Source organism: Catharus ustulatus, chromosome 33 (assembly GCF_009819885.2).
Source record: "Catharus ustulatus isolate bCatUst1 chromosome 33, bCatUst1.pri.v2, whole genome shotgun sequence".
Classification (NCBI taxonomy): Eukaryota; Metazoa; Chordata; class Aves; order Passeriformes; family Turdidae; genus Catharus; species Catharus ustulatus.
Window position 1 is genome coordinate 1,803,310 of NC_046253.1, and position 20,545 is coordinate 1,823,854.

At 41.1% G+C, this 20,545-nt stretch overlaps 1 protein-coding gene across 4 annotated transcripts in view; it reads left to right on the forward strand.

The window, feature by feature from the left end:
• BRD4 (bromodomain containing 4) overlaps positions 1 to 20,545 on the forward strand; it is a 74,156-nt gene that overhangs the window by 23,025 nt on the left and 30,586 nt on the right. For all 4 annotated transcript variants that reach the window (XM_033083801.2, XM_033083802.2, XM_033083799.2 and 1 more), the window contains exons 3-10: positions 1,646 to 1,757; positions 4,111 to 4,429; positions 8,657 to 8,794; positions 10,549 to 10,684; positions 13,237 to 13,505; positions 17,317 to 17,679; positions 18,928 to 19,056; positions 19,211 to 19,420. In XM_033083801.2, coding sequence (XP_032939692.1) covers positions 1,738 to 1,757; positions 4,111 to 4,429; positions 8,657 to 8,794; positions 10,549 to 10,684; positions 13,237 to 13,505; positions 17,317 to 17,679; positions 18,928 to 19,056; positions 19,211 to 19,420 — 1,584 coding nt within the window. In that variant the 5' untranslated portion in view covers positions 1,646 to 1,737. The remainder of the gene's footprint in view (positions 1 to 1,645; positions 1,758 to 4,110; positions 4,430 to 8,656; positions 8,795 to 10,548; positions 10,685 to 13,236; positions 13,506 to 17,316; positions 17,680 to 18,927; positions 19,057 to 19,210; positions 19,421 to 20,545) is intronic.

Here is a 20,545-nt window from a genome sequence, read left to right on the forward strand (position 1 = left end):
TTTCATTTTTCTGCAGAATTTCTCAAATTTTGGGATCCCCACAAACCCAGGGGGATTTTTTGGGATTTCTGGGACAATTGCTGATATTCCCAAGGATTTTTTCCTTTTTAGAGTTGGGATGTGGAGCAGAAATCCGTTCTGGGAATGTGAATTTGGGGCTGGAAAAAAAAGAGAAAAAAAATAGAAAAAATGGGGAAAAAACCAGGAAAAAATGAGAAAAAATCAGGAATAAAATGGGGAAAAAACAGGAATAAAATGGGGGAAAAGAAGAGGAAAAAATGGGAAAAAATCAGGAAAAAAATGGGGAAAAAAACAGGAATAAAATGGGGAAAAACCAGGAATAAAATGGGAAAAAAATATGAAAAAATGGGAAAAAAACAGGAAAAAAAATGGGGAAAAAACAGGAAAAAATGGGAAAAAATCAGGAAAAAATAGGGAAAAAAGGAAAAAACTGGGGGGAAAAATGGGAAAAAAAAAATCCAAATTTTACTCCTAAAATTTCGTTTTTTTGGTAGAAATCTCCCAAATTTTTGGGATCCCCCTAAACCCAGGGGGATTTTCTGGGAGAATTCCCAAGGATTTTTTCACTTCCAAGTTGGGATTTGGAGTAGAAATCTCTGCTCAGAATGTGGATTTGAGATGGGGAAAAAAAATCAGGAAAAATGAGATAAAAACAGGAAAAAAATGTGAAAAAAACAGGGAAAAAATTTGAAAAAAACCAGGGAAAAATGGGAAAAAAAACAGGGAAAAATGGGGAAAAAATGAGGAAAAAACAGGAAAAAATCCAAATTTTGCTGCCAAAATTTCATTTTACTGTGGGAATTTCTCAAATTTTTAGGATTTCTCTAAACCCAGGATGATATTTTGGGATTTCTGGGACAATTGCTGATATTCCCAAGGATTTTTTTCCCCTTCAGAGTTGGGATGTGGAGCAGAAATTCTCCTTGAAATGTGGATTTGGGGCTGGAAAAAAATGTGAGAAAAAAAATAGGAAAAATGGGGGAAAAATACAGGAAAAAATGGGAAAAAAAAACAGGAATAAATGGGGAAAAAAATGGGGAAAAATGGGAAAAAAAAACAGGAATAAATGGGGAAAAAATGGGGAAAAAACAGGAAAAAAATGGGGAAAAACCAGGAATAAAATGGGAAAAAAATATGAAAAAATGGGAAAAAAACAGGAAAAATGGGGAAAAAAACAGGGAAAAAAATGGGGAAAAAAACAGGAATAAAATGGGGAAAAAACAGGAATAAAATGGGGAAAAATCAGGAAAAAATGGGGAAAAAAAGGAAAAAACTGGGGGAAAAAATGGGGAAAAAAAATCCAAATTTTGTTGCCAAAATCTCATTTTTTTGGTAGAAATGTCCCAAATTTTTGGCATCCTCATAAATCCATGGGAAAAAAAAAACAGGAAAAATGGGATAAAAACAGGAAAAAAATGTGAAAAAAACAGGGAAAAAATTTGAAAAAAAATAGGGAAAAATGGGGAAAAAATGAGGAAAAAACAGGAAAAAATCCAAATTTTGCTGCTAAATCTCATTTTTCTGTGGGAATTTCCCATTTTTTTTGGAATCCCTATAAACCCAGGATTATATTTTGGGATTTTTGATATAATTTCTGATATTCCCAACATTTTTTTCCCCTCAGAGTCGGGGTCTGGAGGCCGCGCCCGGAGCCGGGGGAGGATCCATGGACAAGCCAAGCAACTTCTGACTCAGCGTTTTCTGGGATCAAATTCCATGGCAATGTATCCTACCAGGTACCTCCCAAAATCCCTTTTTCCTAAATTTCTGCCTTTTTCTAAATATTCTACTTTTTTCCCCAAAATTCTGCTTTTTTCCCTAAAATTCCTGCCTTTTTTCCCCAAATTTTCTGCCTTTTTTCCTCCAAAATTCTGCTTTTTACTCCAAATTTCCTGCCTTTTTTCCCCTAAAATTCTGCTTTTTTCCCAAAATTCTGCTTTTTTCCAAAAATTCTGCTTTTTTACCCAAATTTCCTGCCCTTTTTTTCCAAAATTCTTGACTTTTTTTCTTCCAAAATTTTATGTTTTCCCCAAAATTCCTGCTTTTTTTTTTCCCAATTTTCTGCCCTTTTTCCCCAAAATTCCTGCCCCTTTTATCTCAAAATTCTTACCCTTTTTTCCTAATTTTCTGCCCTTTTTAGCCAAAATTCTGGTCCTTTTTTTCTCAAAATTCCTGCTCTTTGATCCCCAAATTTCTGCCCTTTTCCCCCAAAATTCCTGCCTTTTTTTCCCAAAATTCCTGCTCTTTTTTCCCCAAAATTCCTGCCCTTTTCCCCCCAGATTTCTGCTTTTTTCCCCAAATTTCCTGCCTTTTTTCCCAAATTCCTGCCTCTTTTTTCCCAAAATTCCTTCTGCTTTTTCCCCAAATTTCTGCCCTTTTTCCCCAATTTTCTGCCCTTTTTTCCCAAAATTTTGTGCTTTTTTCCTCAAATTTTCACCCCCTTTTTCTCAGATTTCTTCCTTTTCCCCCCAAATTTCTGGCCCTTTTTTCCCAAAATTTCTGCCCCTTTTTCTCAATTTTCTGCTTCTTTTTCCAAAATTTTTGTCCATTTTTTACTCAAATTTCTGTGCTTTTTTGCTCAAATTTTTGTCCTTTTCCCCCCACATTTTTTTTTCCCAAATTTCTGCTTTTTCACTTGAATTCCTGCGCCTGTTCCTTCACGTTTTTGTTCTTTTTTCCCAAATTCTTTTCTCTTCCTCAAAAAAAAATCCCCAAAAACCCCCCAAAAAATCCCCGAAATCCCTGAAAAACCCCAAAAAATCTCCCCCACAAAATCTCCCAAATTCCAAAAAAATCCCCAAAATCAAAAAAAAAAAAAAAACCCCTAAAAAATCCCCAAAAATCTCTCAAAAATCTGAAAAAAAATTACAAAATTCCTCCCAAAAATCCAAATAAAATGTCTCCAAATCCCTAAAAAATCCCCCCAAACCCCCCAAAAAATCCCCAAAAATCCAACAAAAAATCCTAAAAAAAAACTCTCCAAAAAAATCCCTAAAAAGTCCAAAATTCCCCAAAAAAATCCCCCAAATCCCCCCCAAAAATCACCAAAAATCCAACAAAAAATCTCAAAAAAATCCCAAAAAATCCCCCAAAATCCAAAAAAAAATCTGAAAAAACCCCAAAATTCCTTCCAAAAATCCAAAAATAATCTCTCCAAATCCCCAAAAAATTCCCCCCAAATCCCCAAAAAATCCAACAAAAATTCTAAAAAAAAATCTCAAAAAAATCCCTAAAAATCCAAAATTCCCCAAAAAAATCCCCCAACCCCCCCCAAAAAATCCTCAAAAATCCAACAAAAAATCTCAAAAAAATCCCAAAAAATCCCCCAAAATCCAAAAAAAATCTGAAAAAACCCCAGAATTTCTCCCAAAAATCTAAAAAAAATCCCTCCAAATCCTGAAAAATCCCCCAAAACCCCCAAAAAATCCCCGAAAATCCAACAAAAAATCTTCAAAAAGAATCTCCAAAAAAATTCCATAAGAAATCCCCCAAGACCCCCAAAAAAATCCCCAAAAATCCAACAAAAAATCTTAAAAAAAAACTCCAAAAAACCCCCCAAAAATCCAAAATTCCCAAAAAATCCCCCCAAAATCCCCCAGAAATCTGAAAAAAACCCCAGAATTCCTCTCAAAAATCCAAACAAAATCCCGAAAAATCCCCCGAAAAATCCCTTAATAAATCCTAAAAAATACAACAAAAATACTAAAAAAATTCTCCAAAAAAATCCAAAATTCCCTGCCAAAAAATCCACAAAAAATCCAACAAAAATCCCAAAAAAATCACCCAAAATCCCCCCAAAAAATCTCCCCAAAAATCCCTGAAAATCCAACAAAAAAATCTTCAAAAAAAATCTTAAAAAAAACCCCAAAAATCCAACGAAAAATCTTCAAAAAAAATCTTAAACCCCAAAAAATCCTAAAAGAATCTCCAAAAAAATCTCCAAAAAATCCAAAATTCCCCCCAAAAAATCCCCAAAATCCCCCAAGAAATCCCCTCCAAAATCCTCAAAAATCCAACAAAAATAAAAAAAAAATCCAAAAAAATCCCCCAAAAAATCCCCAAAACTCCAATTCCCCGTCGTTCCCTCAGGGTCTCCGGCGAGGAATGCAACGGCATCAACGCCATGGCGGCCGAGAGCGGCCCCGGCACGCGCCTGCGCAACCTCCCGGTGCTGCCGGACGCGCTGGACTCCACGCAGCCGTCGGCGGCGCCGGCGCCGGGCCAGGCCCAGCCCGGGGGCGGCGTCGGGGTCAATCCCCCGCCGCCGGAGACGTCCAACCCCAACAAACCCAAGCGCCAAACCAACCAGCTGCAGTACCTGCTCAAGGTGGTGCTCAAGACCCTCTGGAAGCACCAGTTCGCCTGGCCCTTCCAGCAGCCCGTGGACGCCGTCAAGCTCAACCTCCCGGTGAGTGCCGGCGGAGTCGCGGCGTGCCGGGAGTCGGGGACGGGCAGTTGGCATCGACCGGGAATTTTGGGGGTGGAGTTGAGCTGGTGGTTGGGTGAGATGATCCAAGGGTTGGGTTTGATCGAAAGTTGGAGTTGATCCAAAGTTGGGTTTTTTGATCCAGAGTTGGTCTTGATCCCAAGTTGATGATCCCAAGTTGGTCTTGACCCAAAGTTGGACTTGGTGATCCAAAGTTGGATTTGGTGATAAAACGTTGATGATCCCATATTGGTCTTGACCTGAAGTTGGTCTTGATCTGAAGTTGGTCTTGGTGACCCAAAGTTGGATTTGATGATACAAAGTTGATGACCCCAGTCTGATGACCCAAAGTTGGTCTTGACCCGAAGTTGGACATGACCCAAAGTTGGACTTGGTGATTTGAAGTTGGATTTGATGATACAAAGTTGATGATCCCATGTTGATGACCCAAAGTTGGTCTTGACCTGAAGTCGGTCTTGATAACCCAAAGTTGGATATGATCCGAAGTTGGATTTGACCCAAAGTTGGGTTTGGTGATACAAAGTTGATGATCCCATGCTGGTCTTGATCTGAAGTTGGTCTTGATAACCCAAGGTTTGACTTGATGATCCAAAGTTGGATTTCTTGGCCCAAAGTTGGTCTTGATCCCAAGTTGACGATCCCAAGTTGGTCTTGATCTGAAGTCGGTCTTGGTGACCCAAAGTTGGAGTTGATCCAAAGCTGGATTTCTTGATCCCAAGTTGATCTTGACCTGGAGTGGGTCTTGATCCAGAGTTGGACTTGGTGATCCAAAATTGGATTTGATGATACAAAGTTGATGATCCCAAGTTGATGACCCAGAGTTGGACTTGACCTGAGGTTGGTCTTGATGACCTGAAGTTGGACTTGACCCAAAGTTGGACTTGGTGATCCAAAGTTGGATTTGGTGATAAAACGTTGATGATCCCACCTTGGTCTTGACCTGAAGTTGGTCTTGATCTGAAGTTGGTCTTGACCCAAAGTTGGATTTGATGATACAAAGTTGATGACCCCAATCTGATGACCCAAAGTTGGTCTTGACCCGAAGTTGGACATGACCCAAAGTTGGACTTGGTGATTTGAAGTTGGATTTGATGATACAAAGTTGATGATCCCATGTTGATGACCCAAAGTTGGTCTTGATGTGAAGTCGGTCTTGGTAACCCAAAGTTGGACTTGGTGATCCAAAGTTGGACTTGGTGACCCAAAGTTGGACTTGGTGATCCAAAGTTCAACTTGACCCAAAGTTGGACTTGGTGATCCAGAGTTGGACTTGACCCAAAGTTGGACTTGGTGATCCAAAGTCGGATTTCTTGGTCCAAAGTTGGTCTTGATCCCAAGTTGATGATCCCAAGTTGATGATCCCAAGTTGGTCTTGACCTGAAGTTGGTTTTGATGACCTGAAGTTGGACTTGACGATCCAAAGTTGGATTTGACCCAAAGTTGGGTTTGGTGATACAAAGTTGATGATCCCATGCTGGTCTTGATCTGAAGTTGGTCTTGATCTGAATTTGGTCTTGATGACCCAAAGTTGGACTTGACCAAAGTTGGACTTGGTGATCCAAAGTTGGATTTCTTGGTCCAAAGTTGGTCTTGATCCCAAGATGATGATCCCAAGTTGATGATCCCAAGTTGGACTTGACCCAAAGTTGGACTTGGTGATCCAAAGTTGGATTTGATGATACAAAGTTGATGATCCCACGTTGATGACCCAAAGTTGGTCTTGACCTGAAGTCGGTCTTGATAACCCAAAGTTGGATATGATCCGAAGTTGGATTTGATCCAAAGTTGGGTTTGGTGATACAAAGTTGATGATCCCATGCTGGTCTTGATCTGAAGTTGGTCTTGATGACCCAAAGTTGGACTTGACCAAAGTTGGACTTGGTGATCCAAAGTTGGATTTCTTGGTCCAAAGTTGGTCTTGATCCCAAGTTGATGATCCCACGTTGGTCTTGACCTGAAGTTGGACTTGACCTGAAGTTGGACTTGGTGATCCAGAGTTGGCTTTGGTGATCTAAAGCTGGGCTTGGTGATCCAGACTTGCATTTGATCCCAAATTAGTCTTGATGACCCAAAGTTGGACTTGATGATCCAAAGTTGGATTTGATGATGACCCAAAGTTGCATTTGTTCTGTAGTTGCACTTAATGACCCAGAGTTGGATTTGATAACCCAGAGTTGGACTTGGTGACCTAAAGTTGGAGTTGATGACCAAAAGTTGGTGTTGATGATCCAAAGTTGAATTTGATGATCCAGCAAAGTTGGATTTGATAACCTAGAGTTAGCGATGATGACCCAGAGTTGGACTTGACCCAAAGTTGCATTTGATCCCAAGCTGGACATGATCTACAGTTGGACTTGATGACCCACAGCTGGATTTGATAACCCAGAGTTGGATTGGATGATAAAAAGTTGATGATCCCAAGTTGATGACCCAAAGTTGGTCTTGATCTGAAGTTGATCTTGATGACCTGAAGTTGGACTTGACCCAAAGTTGAACTTGGTGATCCAAAGTTGGATTTCTTGGTCCAGAGTTGGTCTTGATCCCAAGTTGATGACCCGAAGTTGGTCTTGATGACCCAGAGTTGGTCTTGATGATCCAGAGTTGGATTTGATGGTCCGAAGTTGGCGTTGATGGTGACCCAGAGTTGGACTTGATGACCCACAGCTGGATTTGATAACCCAGAGTTGGACTTGATGACCCACAGCTGGATTTGATAACCCAGAGTTGGACTTGATGATACAAAGTTGATGATCCCAAGTTGATGACCCAAAGTTGGTCTTGACCTGAAGTTGGTCTTGATGACCTGAAGTTGGACATGACCCAAAGTTGGACTTGGTGATCTTAAGTTGGATTTGATGATAAAAAGTTGATGGTCTGAAGTTGATCTTGATGCCCTGAAGTTGGACTTGACCCAAAGTTGAACTTGGTGATCCAAAGTTGGATTTCTTGGTCCAGAGTTGGTCTTGATCCCAAGTTGATGACCCGAAGTTGATCTTGACCTGAAGTTGGTCTTGATGACCCAGAGTTGGTTTTGATGATCCAGAGTTGGATTTGATGGTCCAAAGTTGGTGTTGATGATGACCCAGAGTTGGACTTGATGACCCAAAGTTGCATTTGATCTGTAGTTGGACTTGATAACCCAAAGTTGGACTTGGTGACCTAAAGTTGGAGTTGATGGCCGAAAGTTGGTGTTGATGATCCAAAGTTTGATTTGATGATCTCAAGTTGGATTTGATGACCCAAAGTTGGGTCTGATGACCCAAAGTTGGGCTCGATGCCGCGGTTGAATTCAGGGATCCAATGGCTGGGCTCCATCTCATGGCTGATCCAAGAGCTGGACTTGATCCTGGGGTTGGGTTTAAGAGTTGGACTTGATGATCCAAGGGTTGGAGATGATCCAAGGGTTGGACTCAACGATCCCAAGTTGGACTTGGAGGTTCAAGGGTTAAACTTAGGCCAAGAGTTGGGTTTATTGTTCTAAAGTTGGACTTGATGGTTCAAGGGTTAAACTTAGGCCAAGAGTTGGGTTTAGTGATCCAAAGTTGGACTTGATCCAGTGGTTGGGTTTGATCCCATGGTTGGGTTGGAATTTTTAGGAATTTCTCACCTGGAATTGAGAAATTTTGGTGTCTTTGGAATCAAATTTTTCCTTTTCCAAAAACCCAAAATTGGGAAATTTTGTTGTCTTTGGGATAAAATTATTCCTTTCAGCAAAAACCCAAAATTGGGAAATTTTGGTGAATTTGGATTTTGATTATTCCTTTCCCAAAAATCCAGAACTGGGAAATTCTGATGGTTTTGGGATTAATAAATTCCTGCTTTCCCCAAAAAAATCTGGAAGTGGGAAATAAATCCAGAATTGGGAATTTTTGCTGCCTTTGGGATAAAATTATTCCTTCCCCAAAAATGGAGAACTGGGAAATTTTGATGGTTTTGGGATTAATAAATTCAACTTTTCCCAAAAACTCCAAATCAGGAAATTTTGGTGTGTTTGCAATTTAATTATTCCTCTCAAAAAAAACAGAACTGGGAAATTTTGGTACTTTAGGATGAAATTTTCTAAAAATTCCCTCATTTTTAAACTAAAACACCCATTTTAGGATGAAATCCAACTGCTGATAAATCCAGAAATGAACCAGAAAACCCCAAATCCTTCAAATCTTAATTTTTAATTATTTTTCTCTCCAGGATTATTATAAAATAATTAAAACTCCGATGGATATGGGAACAATAAAGAAACGTTTGGAAAATAATTATTACTGGAATGCTCAAGAATGTATCCAGGATTTCAACACCATGTTTACAAACTGCTACATCTACAACAAGGTAAAAAGGAAAAAAAAATCCCAAAAATTTTTGGGGAAAAAAAAAAATCCCAAAAATTTTGGGGGAAAAAAAAAATCCCAAAAATTTTGGGGAAAAAAAAAAATCCCAAAAATTTTGGGGAAAAAAAAAAAAATCCCAAAAATTTTGGGGCAAAAAATCAGGATTTGATCAATGGGAACAATTCCTGCCTCCATCCCCATTGGGATTACTGAAATCTAAATTTTTTTTTATTTTTTTTTTAGTATTAAGGGATTTTTTTTAGAATCAGATCCTTGGGAATTGGGATCTGGGTTTCCTGGTTTTCCAGGAAGTCCAAAAGGATTTTCCCTTTTTTTTTTTTTTTTTTTTATTTTTTTCAAGGAATATTTGAAGGGATTTTCCACTTTTTTTTCCTATTCCCCCCTGCTTTTTTCCCTTTTTTTCCCCCCTTTTCCCCCTCTTTTCCCCCTCTTTTCCCCCTCTTTTTCCCCTCTTTTTCCCCTCTTTTTCCCCTCTTTTTCCCCTTTTTTCCCCTTTTTTTCCCCTTTTTTTCCATTTTTTTCCCCATTTTTTCCCCCTTTTCCCCCTTTTCCCCCCCTTTTTTTTCCCTGTTTTTTCCTCCTTTTCCCCTTTTTTCCCTCTTTTTTCCCCTCTTTTTCCCCTTTTTTCCCCTTTTTTCCCCTCTTTTTTCCCTCTTTTTTCCCCCTTTTTCCCCTCTTTTTTCTCTCTTTTTTCCCCCTTTTTCCCCTCTTTTTTCTCTCTTTTTTCCCTCTTTTTTTCTCTCCTTTTTCTCTCCTTTTTCTCCCCTCTTTTTCCCCTCTTTTTTCCCCCTTTTTTCCCTCTTTTTTTCCTCTTTTTTTCCCCTCTTTTTTCCCCCTCTTTCCCCCTCTTTCCCCCTCTTTCCCCCTCTTTTTCCCCTCTTTTTCCCCTCTTTTTCCCCTCTTTTTTCCCCTTTTTCCCCTTTTTTCCCCTTTTTTTCCCCTTTTTTTCCCCATTTTTTCCCCTTTTTTTCCCCTTTTTTTCCCCTTTTTTTTCTCCTTTTTTCCCTTTTTCCCCCCCTTTGTCCCCCCTTTTTCCCCCCTTTTTCCCCTTTTTTTCCCCTTTTTTTCCCCTTTTTTTTTCCCCCCTTTTTTCCCCTTTTTTCCCCTTTTTTTTTCCCCTCTTTTTTCCCCTTTTTCCCCTCTTTTCCCCCTCTTTTTTCCCCTTTTTTCCCCCTTTTTTTCCCCTTTTTTTCCCCTTTTTTTCCCCTTTTTTTTCCCCTTTTTTTTTCCCCTTTTTTTCCCCTTTTTTCCCTTTTTTCCCCTTTTTTCCCCCTTTTTTTCCCTCTTTTTCCCCTCTTTTCCCCTCTTTTTTCCCCTCTTTTTTCCCCTCCTTTCCCCTCCTTTCCCTCTTTTTCTCTCTTTCTTCCCTTTTTTTCCTTTTTCCCCTTTTATTCCCCTCTTTTTTTCCCCCTTTTTCCCCCCTTTTTCTCCCCCCTCTTTTTTCCCCTTTCCCCCTTTTTTTCCCCTTTTTTCTCCTTCTTTCCCGCATTTTACCCCTTTTCCCCCATTTTTCCCACATTTGTTTCCCATTTTCCCCATCTTTTCTCTCATTTTCTCCACATTTTGCCCTATTTTCTCCCATTTTTATCCCTTCTCCCTGGTTTTTTTCTCCTTTTTTCCCCATTTTTTCCCCATTTTTTCCCTTTTCCCTACCAACCCCCCAACCCTCCCCACCCCTGCACCCCCAATTCCCTTTCCCCCCCCCTAATTCCTGTTTTCTGGCCCGTTTTGCAGCCAGGGGATGACATAGTGCTGATGGCAGAAGCTCTGGAGAAACTTTTCCTGCAGAAAATCTCGGAGATGACGCAGGAGGAGACGGAAATCGTCATCGCCCAGACCAAGGGCCGGGGCCGCGCGCGCAAGGAAGCAGGTGGGGAGCACAAAATCCCACCCAAAAAATATCCTGAAATCCCAAAATCCCTCCCCAAAATATCCTGGAATTCTCAGAATTCCATCCAAAAAAATTCCTGAAATTCTTGGAAAAATTCCTGAAAAGAAATCCTAGAAAATAAATTCCCCGGAAAAAAAGAATCCCAAAATTCCACTCCAAAAAATCCTGAAATCCTCAGAATTCCATCCCAAAAAATCCTGAAGTTTTTGAGAAAATATCCTGAAATTCCTGGAAAAATTCCCGAAAAGAAATCCTAGAAAATAAATTCCCCGGAAAAAAAAAAAATTCCTAAATCCCGCCTCAAGATATCCTGAAATCCTCAGAGTTCCATCCCAAAATATCCATAAATCCTCAGAATTCCATCCCAAAGAATTCCTGAAATTGCTGGGAAAATATCCTGAAATTCTTAGAAATATTCCTGAAAATAAATCCTAGAAAATAAATTCCCCAGAAAAAAGGAATCCCAAAAAAGAACCCCAAAAAATCCTGAAACCCTCAGAGTTCCACCCCAAAATATCCATAAATCCTTGGAATTCCATCCCAAAGAATTCCTGAAAATCCTGAGAAAATATCCTAAAATTCTTGGAAAAATTCCCGAAAAGAAATCCTAGAAAACAAATTCCCCGGAAAAAAGGAATCCCAAAAAAGAACCACAAAAAAGAACCCCAAAAAATCCTGAAACCCTCAGAATTCCATCCCAAAAAATCCTGAAACCCTCAGAATTCCATCCCAAAAAATCCTGAAACCCTCAGAGTTCCATCCCAAAGAATTCCTGAAGTTTTTGAGAAAATATCCTGAAATTCACGGAAAAAAATCCTGATTAGAAATCATTGATAATAAATTTCCAGGCGAAAAAAATATCCCCAAATTCCACCCCAAAACATCGTGGAACCCTCAGAATTCCGCCCCAAACTATCCTGAAATGCTCAGAATTCCATCCCAAAGAATTCCTGAAATTCCTGAGAAAACATCCTGAAATTCACAGAATTGGAAATCATTACAAATAAATTTCCAGGGAAAAAAAAATCCCCAAATTTCCCTCCCAAAAAATCCCCAAATCCCCAGAATTCCATCCCAAAGGATTCCTGAAATACCTGGATAACAAAAAAATCCCAAATTCCATCCCAAAATATCCTGGAACCCTCAGAATTCCATCCCAAAAAATCCTGAAATTCTTGGGAAAATTCCTGAAAAGAAATCCTAGAAAATTAATTCCCCGGAAAAAAAAAATCCCAAAATCCCACCTCAAGATATCCTGAAATCATCAGAGTTCCATCCTAAAAAATCCTGAAATCCTCAGAGTTCCATCCTAAAAAATCCTGAAATCCTCAGAGTTCCATCCCAAAGAATTCCTGAAATTCCAGGGAAAATATCCTGAAATTCTTGGGAAAATTCCTGAAAAGAAATCCTAGAAAATAAATTCCCCGAAAAAAAAGAATCCCAAAATTCCACTCCAAAATATCCTGAAAGCCTCAGAATTCCATCCCAAAGAATTCCTGAAATTCCAGGGAAAATATCCTGAAATTTGCCCAGACCAAGGAAGCAGGTGGGGAGCACAAAAACCCCAAAATCCCACCCCAAAAATCCTGAAACTCTTGGAATTCCACCCCAAAACATCCTGAAACCCTCAGAATTTCCCTCTTTTTTTCCCCACTTTTTCCCCATTTTTTCTCAATTTTCCCCCCATTTATTTCTCCATTTCCCCCCTGTTTTCCCCCATTCATTTCTCCATTTTTTCCTCATTTTCCCCCCATTTTCCCCTGTATTTTCCTGACCATTTCCCCCCATTTCCCCCCCATTTATTTCTCCATTTTTCCCTCATTTTTCCTCATTTTCCCCCCATTTCACTCTTGTTTCCCCCATATTTTCCTGACCATTTCCCCTTATTTTCCCCCATTTTCCCCCCCATTTCCCCCCTATTTTCCTTGAATTTTCCTGACCATTTCCCCTTATTTTCCTGGCTATTTCCCCCCCATTTTCCACCCATTTTTTCCTTATTTTCCCCCCATTTACCCTGTATTTTCCTGACCATTTCCTGCTATTTTCCCCTTATTTTCCCCCCATTTCCCCCCCATTTTCCCTTGTATTTCCCTGACCATTTTCCCCCCATTTTCCCTGTATTTTCCTGACCATCCCCCCTATTTCCCTGACCATTTTCCCTGTATTTTCCTGACCATTTCCTCCTATTTTCCTGACTATTTTCCCCTTATTTTCCCCTATTTCCCCCCCATTTTCCCTGTATTTTCCTGACCATTTCCTCCTATTTCCCTGGATTTTCCCCCCATTTTCCCTGTATTTCCCTGACCTTTTCCCCCCATTCCCCCATATTTTCCTGACCATTTCCCCCCCATTTCCCCCTTATTTTCCCCCCATTTTCCCTGTATTTTCCTGACCATTTCCTCCTATTTTCCTCGCTATTCCCCCCCATTTATTTCTCCATTATTTCCTCATTTTCCCTGTTTCCCCCCACCATTTTCCCCATATTTCCCCCCACTCCCCCTCCCCTAACACATCTCCCCTTTTCCCAGCAGTGCCATCCAAGCCCGGTTCCTCGGCGCTGCCCCCGGCGCCCCAGGCTCCCTCCCCGGCCGCGGCCGTGCCGCCGGTGCCGGCGCCGGGCCTGGCGCCCCCTCTGGCCTTCCCCGGCGCGGTGAGCGCGGCCGAGCTGCTGGTGCCGCCCGCCATGACCGCCGTGCCCCCCGTGCCCCCCGCGCCCGCCCCGGCGCCGCCGGCGGCGCCCGCGCCCGCGCCGCTGCAGCCGCACCCGCCCGTCATCCCCACGCCCGCGCAGCCCGTCAAGGTGAGGAACGCCCCTTGCCTGGGGGTAGTTATTGTTATTGTTTATTATTTTTATCATTTTTGTTATTATTGTAGCTGGGGGTCGTTAGGGGGATTGGGCTGGTTGGGGGTCAGGGGGTGAATGGTAGGGCTGGTAGCAGTGAATTATTATTATTAAGATTATTAATACAATTATTTTTGTTATTATTATTAGTATTATTATTATTGCTGGGAGTCGTTAGGGGAATTGAGCTGGTTGAGGGTCAGGGCTTGAGTGGTTGGGCTGGTAGCAGTGAGTTATTATTAATATTAGTATTGTTATTGGTTGCTATTATTATTGTTATTATTTTTATTATTATTCTGGGGGGGGTCGTTAGGGGAATTGGGCTGGTTGAGGGTCAGGGGGTGAGTGGTTGGGCTGGTAGCAGTGGATTATTATTTTGTTTTATTATTAGTAGTATTAGTTGTTATTGTTGCTGCTAGTATTATTATTATTATTACTACTATTATTATTTTTGTTATTGCTGGGGTCATTAGGGGGATTGAGCTGGTTGGAGGTCAGGGGATGAATGTTAGAGTTGATAGCAGTGAATTATTATTATAATTATAATAATAATTATTATTATTAATATTAATATTAATAATAATATTAATATTATTAATATTAGTATTAGTATTGTTATTGGTTGTTATTATTGTTACTATTATTACTACTATAATTATTGTTTTTATTACTTTTATTATTATTATTGCTGAGGTCGTTAGGGGGATTGGGCTAGTTGGGTTCAGAGGGTGAATGGTAGGGCTGGTAGCAGTGAATTATTTTTATTATTAATATTAGTATTAGTATTGTTATTGGTGGTTATTAGTAGTAGTAGTATTACTATTATTATTACTAATATTATTTTTTTTATAGCTGGGGTCGTTAGGGGGATTGGGCTGGTTGGGGGTCGGGGTGAACGGTAGGGTTGGTAGCAGTGAATTGTTACTATAATTATTAATATTAGTATTGTTATTAGTTGTTATTGTTACTATTGTTATTATAATTATGATTGTTATTATTTTTATTATTATTATTTTAGCAGAGGGTCGTTAGGGAGATTGGGCTGATTTGGGGTCGGGGTGAATGGTAGGGCTGGTAGCAGTGGATTGTTATTGTTGTTATTATGACTAGTAGTAGTAGTAGTAGTAGTGCTGGGGGTCGTTAGGGGAATTGGGCTGATTGGGGGTCAGGGCTTGAGTGGTTGGGCTGGTAACAGTGAATTATTATTATTAATATTAGTATTGTTATTGGTTGTTATTATTGTTACTACTGTTATTACTGTAATTATTGCTATTATTATTTTTATTGTTATTGTTATTATAGATGGGGTCATTAGGAGAATTGGGCTGGTTGGGGGTCAGGGGGTGAATGGTAGGGCTGGTAGCAGTGAATTATTTATTATTATTAGTATTATTATTGCTATTATTATTATTAGTGTTAGTATTAGTATTATTAGTATTATTAGTAATAGTAGTAGTAGTATCAGTGCTGGGGGTCATTAGGGGGATTGGGCTGATGGGGGGTCAGGGGGTGAGTGGTTGGGCTGGTAGCAGTGAATTCTTATTTTTATTATTTATATTAGTATTAGTATTGTTACTGGTTATTATTATTGTTATTATTTTTATTATTATTATAGCTGGGGTCGTTAGGGGGATTGGGCTGGTTGGGGGTCAGGGGATGAATGTTAGGGTTGGTAGCAGTGAATTATTATTATTAATATTAGTATTAGTATTGTTATTGGTTGTTATTGTTACTGTTAGTATTATTTTTATTATTATTATTATACTTGGAGGTTGTTAGGGGAATTGGGCTGATTGGGGGTCAGGGGTTGAGTGGTTGGGCTGGTAGCAGTGAATTATTATTATTATTGTTATTTTTGTTATTTTTGTTATTGGTGTTTCGTTAGCCAGGAGTAATTAGCCCAATTGAGAGGATGTGTTATTTATTGGGTTTGTTGTTGTTATTAGTGAGTGGTTATTGTAGAGTTATCATTATTATTGTTATCATCATATCATCATTTTTATTGTCATTATTATTGTCATCATCATTATTATTAGTATGGCTTCGTTGGCCTTAATTAGTCTAATGCAGTGTTAGGATTTGTTTCTTGTATTAGTCAATATTATTAATTATTGTTATTGTTATCACCTGTGTTATTGCCATTGTTATTATTATCATCATTAGTATTATTATGGTTTTGTTTGCCTTAATTGGTCTAACCCAGTGTTGGGATTTATTATTTATTATACTCATCTTTATTGTTGTTAATAGTTGTTTTTTGATATTAGTTTTTTAGTCTTAATTAACCTTATTGTATATTAGGAGTCATTATTTTTTTTTAATTTTATTATTCTCGTTGTTTTTACTTGGTATTCTTTATTGTTATTATTTTGTTGTTGGTGGTGTTATTATTGCTAAGGCTTTATTAGCCTTAGTTAAAGAGTCTGATTGGATATTAGGATTTATAACTATTACTATTTACTATCATGTTATTTATTATTATTATTATTGTTAATTCCGTGGTGGTGGAATGGTCAAGTGGTCACTCTTGGCTTGGCCAATGGAGTTGGGTTTGAAGGCCGAGGGTTGGTCCAAAAATTCCTAGTTTGGGAAATCTGAGGAGCTGGGGGTGACCACAGGGCCACCGGGGTGGATCCATGGAATCCTTGGATTCGTGGCATGGGTTGGGTTGGGTTGAGTTGGATGAGTTGGGTTGTGTTGAATTGGGATGGGTTGTGTTGAGTTGGATTGAGTTCGGTTGAGTTGCATTGAATTGAGTTGGGTTGAGTTGGGTTGGGATGGATTGAGTTGGGTTGGGTGGAGTTCGGTTGGGTTGGGTTGAATTGAGAGGGGTTGGGTTGAGTTGGGTTGAGTTGGGTTCAGTTGAGTTGGGTTCAATTGAGTTGAGTTGGATTGAGTTGAGTTGGGTTCAGTTGAGTTGGGTTCAGTTGAGTTGGGTTCAGTTGAGTTGGATTGAGTTGAATTGGGTTGAGTTGGATTGAGTTGGGTTCAGTTGAGTTGGGTTTAATTGAGTTGAGTTGGTTTGGACTGAGTTGAGTTGGGTTCAATTGAGTTGGGTTGAGTTGAGTTGGATTGAGTTGAGTTGGGTTCAATTGAGTTGGGTTGAGTTGAGTTGGATTGAGTTGAGTTGGGTTCAATTGAGTTGGGTTGAGTTGAGTTGGATTGAGTTGAGTTGGGTTCAATTGAGTTGGGTTGAGTTGAGTTGGGTTCAGTTGAGTTGAGTTGGATTCGGTTGAGTTGAGCTGAGTTGGGATGAGTTCGGTTGAGTTGCATTGAATTGAGTTGGGTTGAGCTGAGTTGGGATGGGTTGAGTTGGGTTGGGTGGAGTTCGGTTGGGTTGGGTTGAATTGAGATGGGTTGGGTTGAGTTGGGTTGAGCTGAGTTGAGTTGGATTGAGTTGAGTTGGATTGAGTTGGGTTGAGTTAGGTTCAGTTGAGTTGGTTTGGGTTGAGTTGAATTGGATTGAGTTGAGTTGGGTTGAGTTCAGTTGGGTTGAGTTGAGTTGGGTTGAGTTGGATTGAGTTGGGTTCAGTTGAATTGGATTCAGTTGCGTTGAGTTCGGTTGAGTTGGGAAGGACCTTGAAGCTTCCCCACTCTAAAACCCCAAATTCCTGTGATGACTTCAGAATTGTGGGTTAAGTAGAAACCCCAAAGAACGATCCCAAAGTAGAAACTCCAAAATTCCAGTGGTACCCTCAGATTTTGAGGTCCACCAGATCCTCCAACCCCCAAATCCCCGCCCTAACCCCTCCCTCACCCCTTTTCCCAGACAAAGAAGGGGGTGAAGAGGAAAGCAGACACCACCACGCCCACCGCCATGGACCCCATCCACGACTCGTCGTCGCTGCCCAACGAGCCCAAGGCCACCAAGCTGGGCCCGCGGCGCGAGAGCAGCCGGCCCGTGAAGCCCCCCAAGAAGGAGATCCCGGACTCGCAGCAGCACTCGGGCGAGAGCCGCGGCTCCAAGGCCTCGGAGCAGCTCAAGTACTGCGGAGGGATCATCAAGGAGATGTTCGCCAAAAAACACGCGGCCTACGCCTGGCCCTTCTACAAACCCGTGGACGTGGAGGCGCTGGGGCTGCACGACTACTGCGACATCATCAAACACCCCATGGACCTCAGCACCATCAAGGTGGGTGGGGGAATGGGGGTTGGGGGGGAAAATGGGGTTTGGGGGAAAAAAATGGGATTTTGGGGGGAAAAAAGTGATTTTATGGGGGAAAAATGGGATTTGGGGGGGAAAAAAGTGATTTTATGGGGGAAAACTGTTTTGGGGGGAAAATGGGGTTTTGGAGGGGAATAATGGGATTTTATGGGGGAAAATGTTTTTTTTTTTGGGGGAAAATGGGGTTTTAAGGGGAAAAGTGGGATTTGGGGGAGGAAATGGGGTTTTAGGGGGGAAGAATGGAATTTTATGGGGGAAAATGGGGTTTTTTTGGGGGAAAATGGGGGTTTAAGGGGAAAAGTGGGATTTTTTGGGGGGAAGTGGTGGTTTTAAGGGGGAAAAATGGGATTTTAAGGGGAAAAGTGGGATTTTTTTGGGGGGAATGGGGGTTTTAAGGGGGAAAAATGGGATTTTAAGGGAAAAAAATGGGATTTTATGGGGAAAGATGGGATTTTTTTGGGGGGAGATGGGCTTTTGGGGGAGAAAAATGGGGTTTTATGGGGGAAAATGGTTTTTTGGGGGGGTTAAATGGGGGTTTGGGGTGGGGGAAATGGGGCTTTTGGGGGAAATATGAGGTGTTTCTTGGGGAGAAAAACAGGTTTAGGGGCTATAATGGGGGTTTTGGGGGAAAAAAGGGAATTTTTGGTGTGAGAAATGGGATTTTAGGAGAGGAAAATAGGGCTTTGTGGGGGAAAAATGGGATTTTTTGGGGGAGAAATGGGATTTTAGGGGGGAGAAATGGAGTTTTGGGTGGAGGAAATGGGGATTTGGGGGGATGAAATGGGATTTCAGGGGGAATAAAATGGGATTTGGGGAGAAATAATGGGGTATTGTGGGGGAGAAATTGGGTTTTGCAGGAAAAAATACGGTTTTATGGGGAAAAATGGGGTTTGGGGGCGATGAAATGGGATTTTGGAGGCGATGAAATGGGATTTTGGGGGGAAATAATGGGGTTTCAGAGGAAATAATGGGGATTTGGGGGAGAAAATGGGAGTTTGGGGCATGAAATGGGATTTTAAAGGGAAAAAGTGGGGGTTTGGGGGGAAATAATGGGATTTCAGAGGGGAAAAATGAGAGTTTGGGGGGGAATAACAAAGATTTGGGTAGGAATAATTTTTTGTGCATTTTTACCCCGTTTCAGTCCGAGCTGGAGAATCCTCAGGGGTGAATTCCCGCTGGAATTTCCCATTTTTGTGCCTTTTTCCCCCGTTTCAGTCCAAGCTGGAGAGCCGGGAGTACCGGGACGCTCAGGAATTCGCGGCCGACGTGCGGTTGATGTTCTCCAACTGCTACAAGTACAACCCCGCCGACCACGAGGTGGTGGCCATGGCCCGCAAGCTGCAGGTGAGAATTCCCAGAATTCCCAAAAATTTCACTCCTTTCCCAAAAAAAAAAAAAAAAAAGAATAACCCAAAAAATTGCTGATTCAGCAAAAAAAGAAACCCCAAAAATGTTTAAAAATGGTCGTTTTTTTGTTGTGGAAAATTCCAAATTGCAGGACGTGTTCGAGATGCGCTTTGCCAAGATGCCGGACGAGCCGGAGGAGCCGGTGATTCCCGCCTCGTCCCCCGTGGTGGTCCCGCCCCCCACCAAGGTGGCCCCGCCCTCGTCCAGCGACAGCAGCAGCGACAGCTCCTCCGACAGCGACAGCTCCTCCGACGACTCCGAGGAGGAGCGGGCGCAGCGCTTGGCCGAGCTCCAGGAGCAGGTGCGGGGTGGCCCGAGGGTTCTTCCGGTGGGGTTGGGTGGTCTTGGGGTCATGACTGGAAGTCGTGGGTGTCCCATGACCATCAGCTCCAGAGGCGACAAAATCGTTGAGTTTGTCGACCAAAATCATTGGGTTGTTGACCCAAAATCGTTGGGTTTGTTGGCCTCAAGTTGTTGCGTTTCTTGATCCAAAATCGCTGGGTTGTCGACCAAAATTGTTGGGTTTGTTGACCCAAAGTTGTTGGGTTTGTTGACCCGAGATTGTTGGGTTTGCTGAGCTGAAATCATTGGGTGTGTTGACCCAAAATCTTTTGGTTTGTTGACCCAAATCACTGGGTTTGTTGGCCCAAATAGTTGGGTTTGCTGAGCTGAAATGATTGGGTTTGTTGATCCAGAATTGTTGGGTTTGTCAACCCAAAATCGTTGGATTTGTTGACCCAAAATAGTTGGCTTTGCTGAGCTGAAATTATTGAGTTTGTTGACTTGAAATTGTTGGGTTTGTTGACCCAAAGTTGTTGTGTTGACTTGAAATAGTTGGATTTGTTGACCCAAATCATTGACATTGTTGACCCAAAAATATTGAGCTTTTTGACCCAAAAGCTTTGGTTTGTTGACCCAAATTGTTGGCTTTGTTGACCCAAAATTGTTGGGTTTGTTGATCCAAGTCGTTGGGTGTGCTGAGCTGAAATCATTGGGTTTGGTGGCCCAAAATCTTTGGGTTTATTGATTAAAACCGTTGGGTTTGTTGACCCAAATCGTTGGGTTTGTCGACCAAAATCCTTGGATTTGTTGACCCAAGGTTGTTGGGTTTGTTGACCCAAATTTTTGGATCTATTGACCCAAATCGTTGGGTTTGCAGAGCTGAAATCCTTGGATTTGTTGACCCAAAATCGTTGGGTTTCTTGACCCAAATTATTGGGTTTGACCCAAAATCATTGGGATTGTTGACCCAAAATCATTGGGTTTGTTGACCCAAAGTTGTTGTGTTGGCTTGGAATTGTTGAGTTTGTTGATTCAGAGTTGTTGTGTTGACTTGAAAACGTTGGATTTGTTGACCCAGGACTGTTGAGTTTGTCACTCTGAAACTGTTGGGTTTGTTAACATGGAATTTTTGAGTTGACCCAAA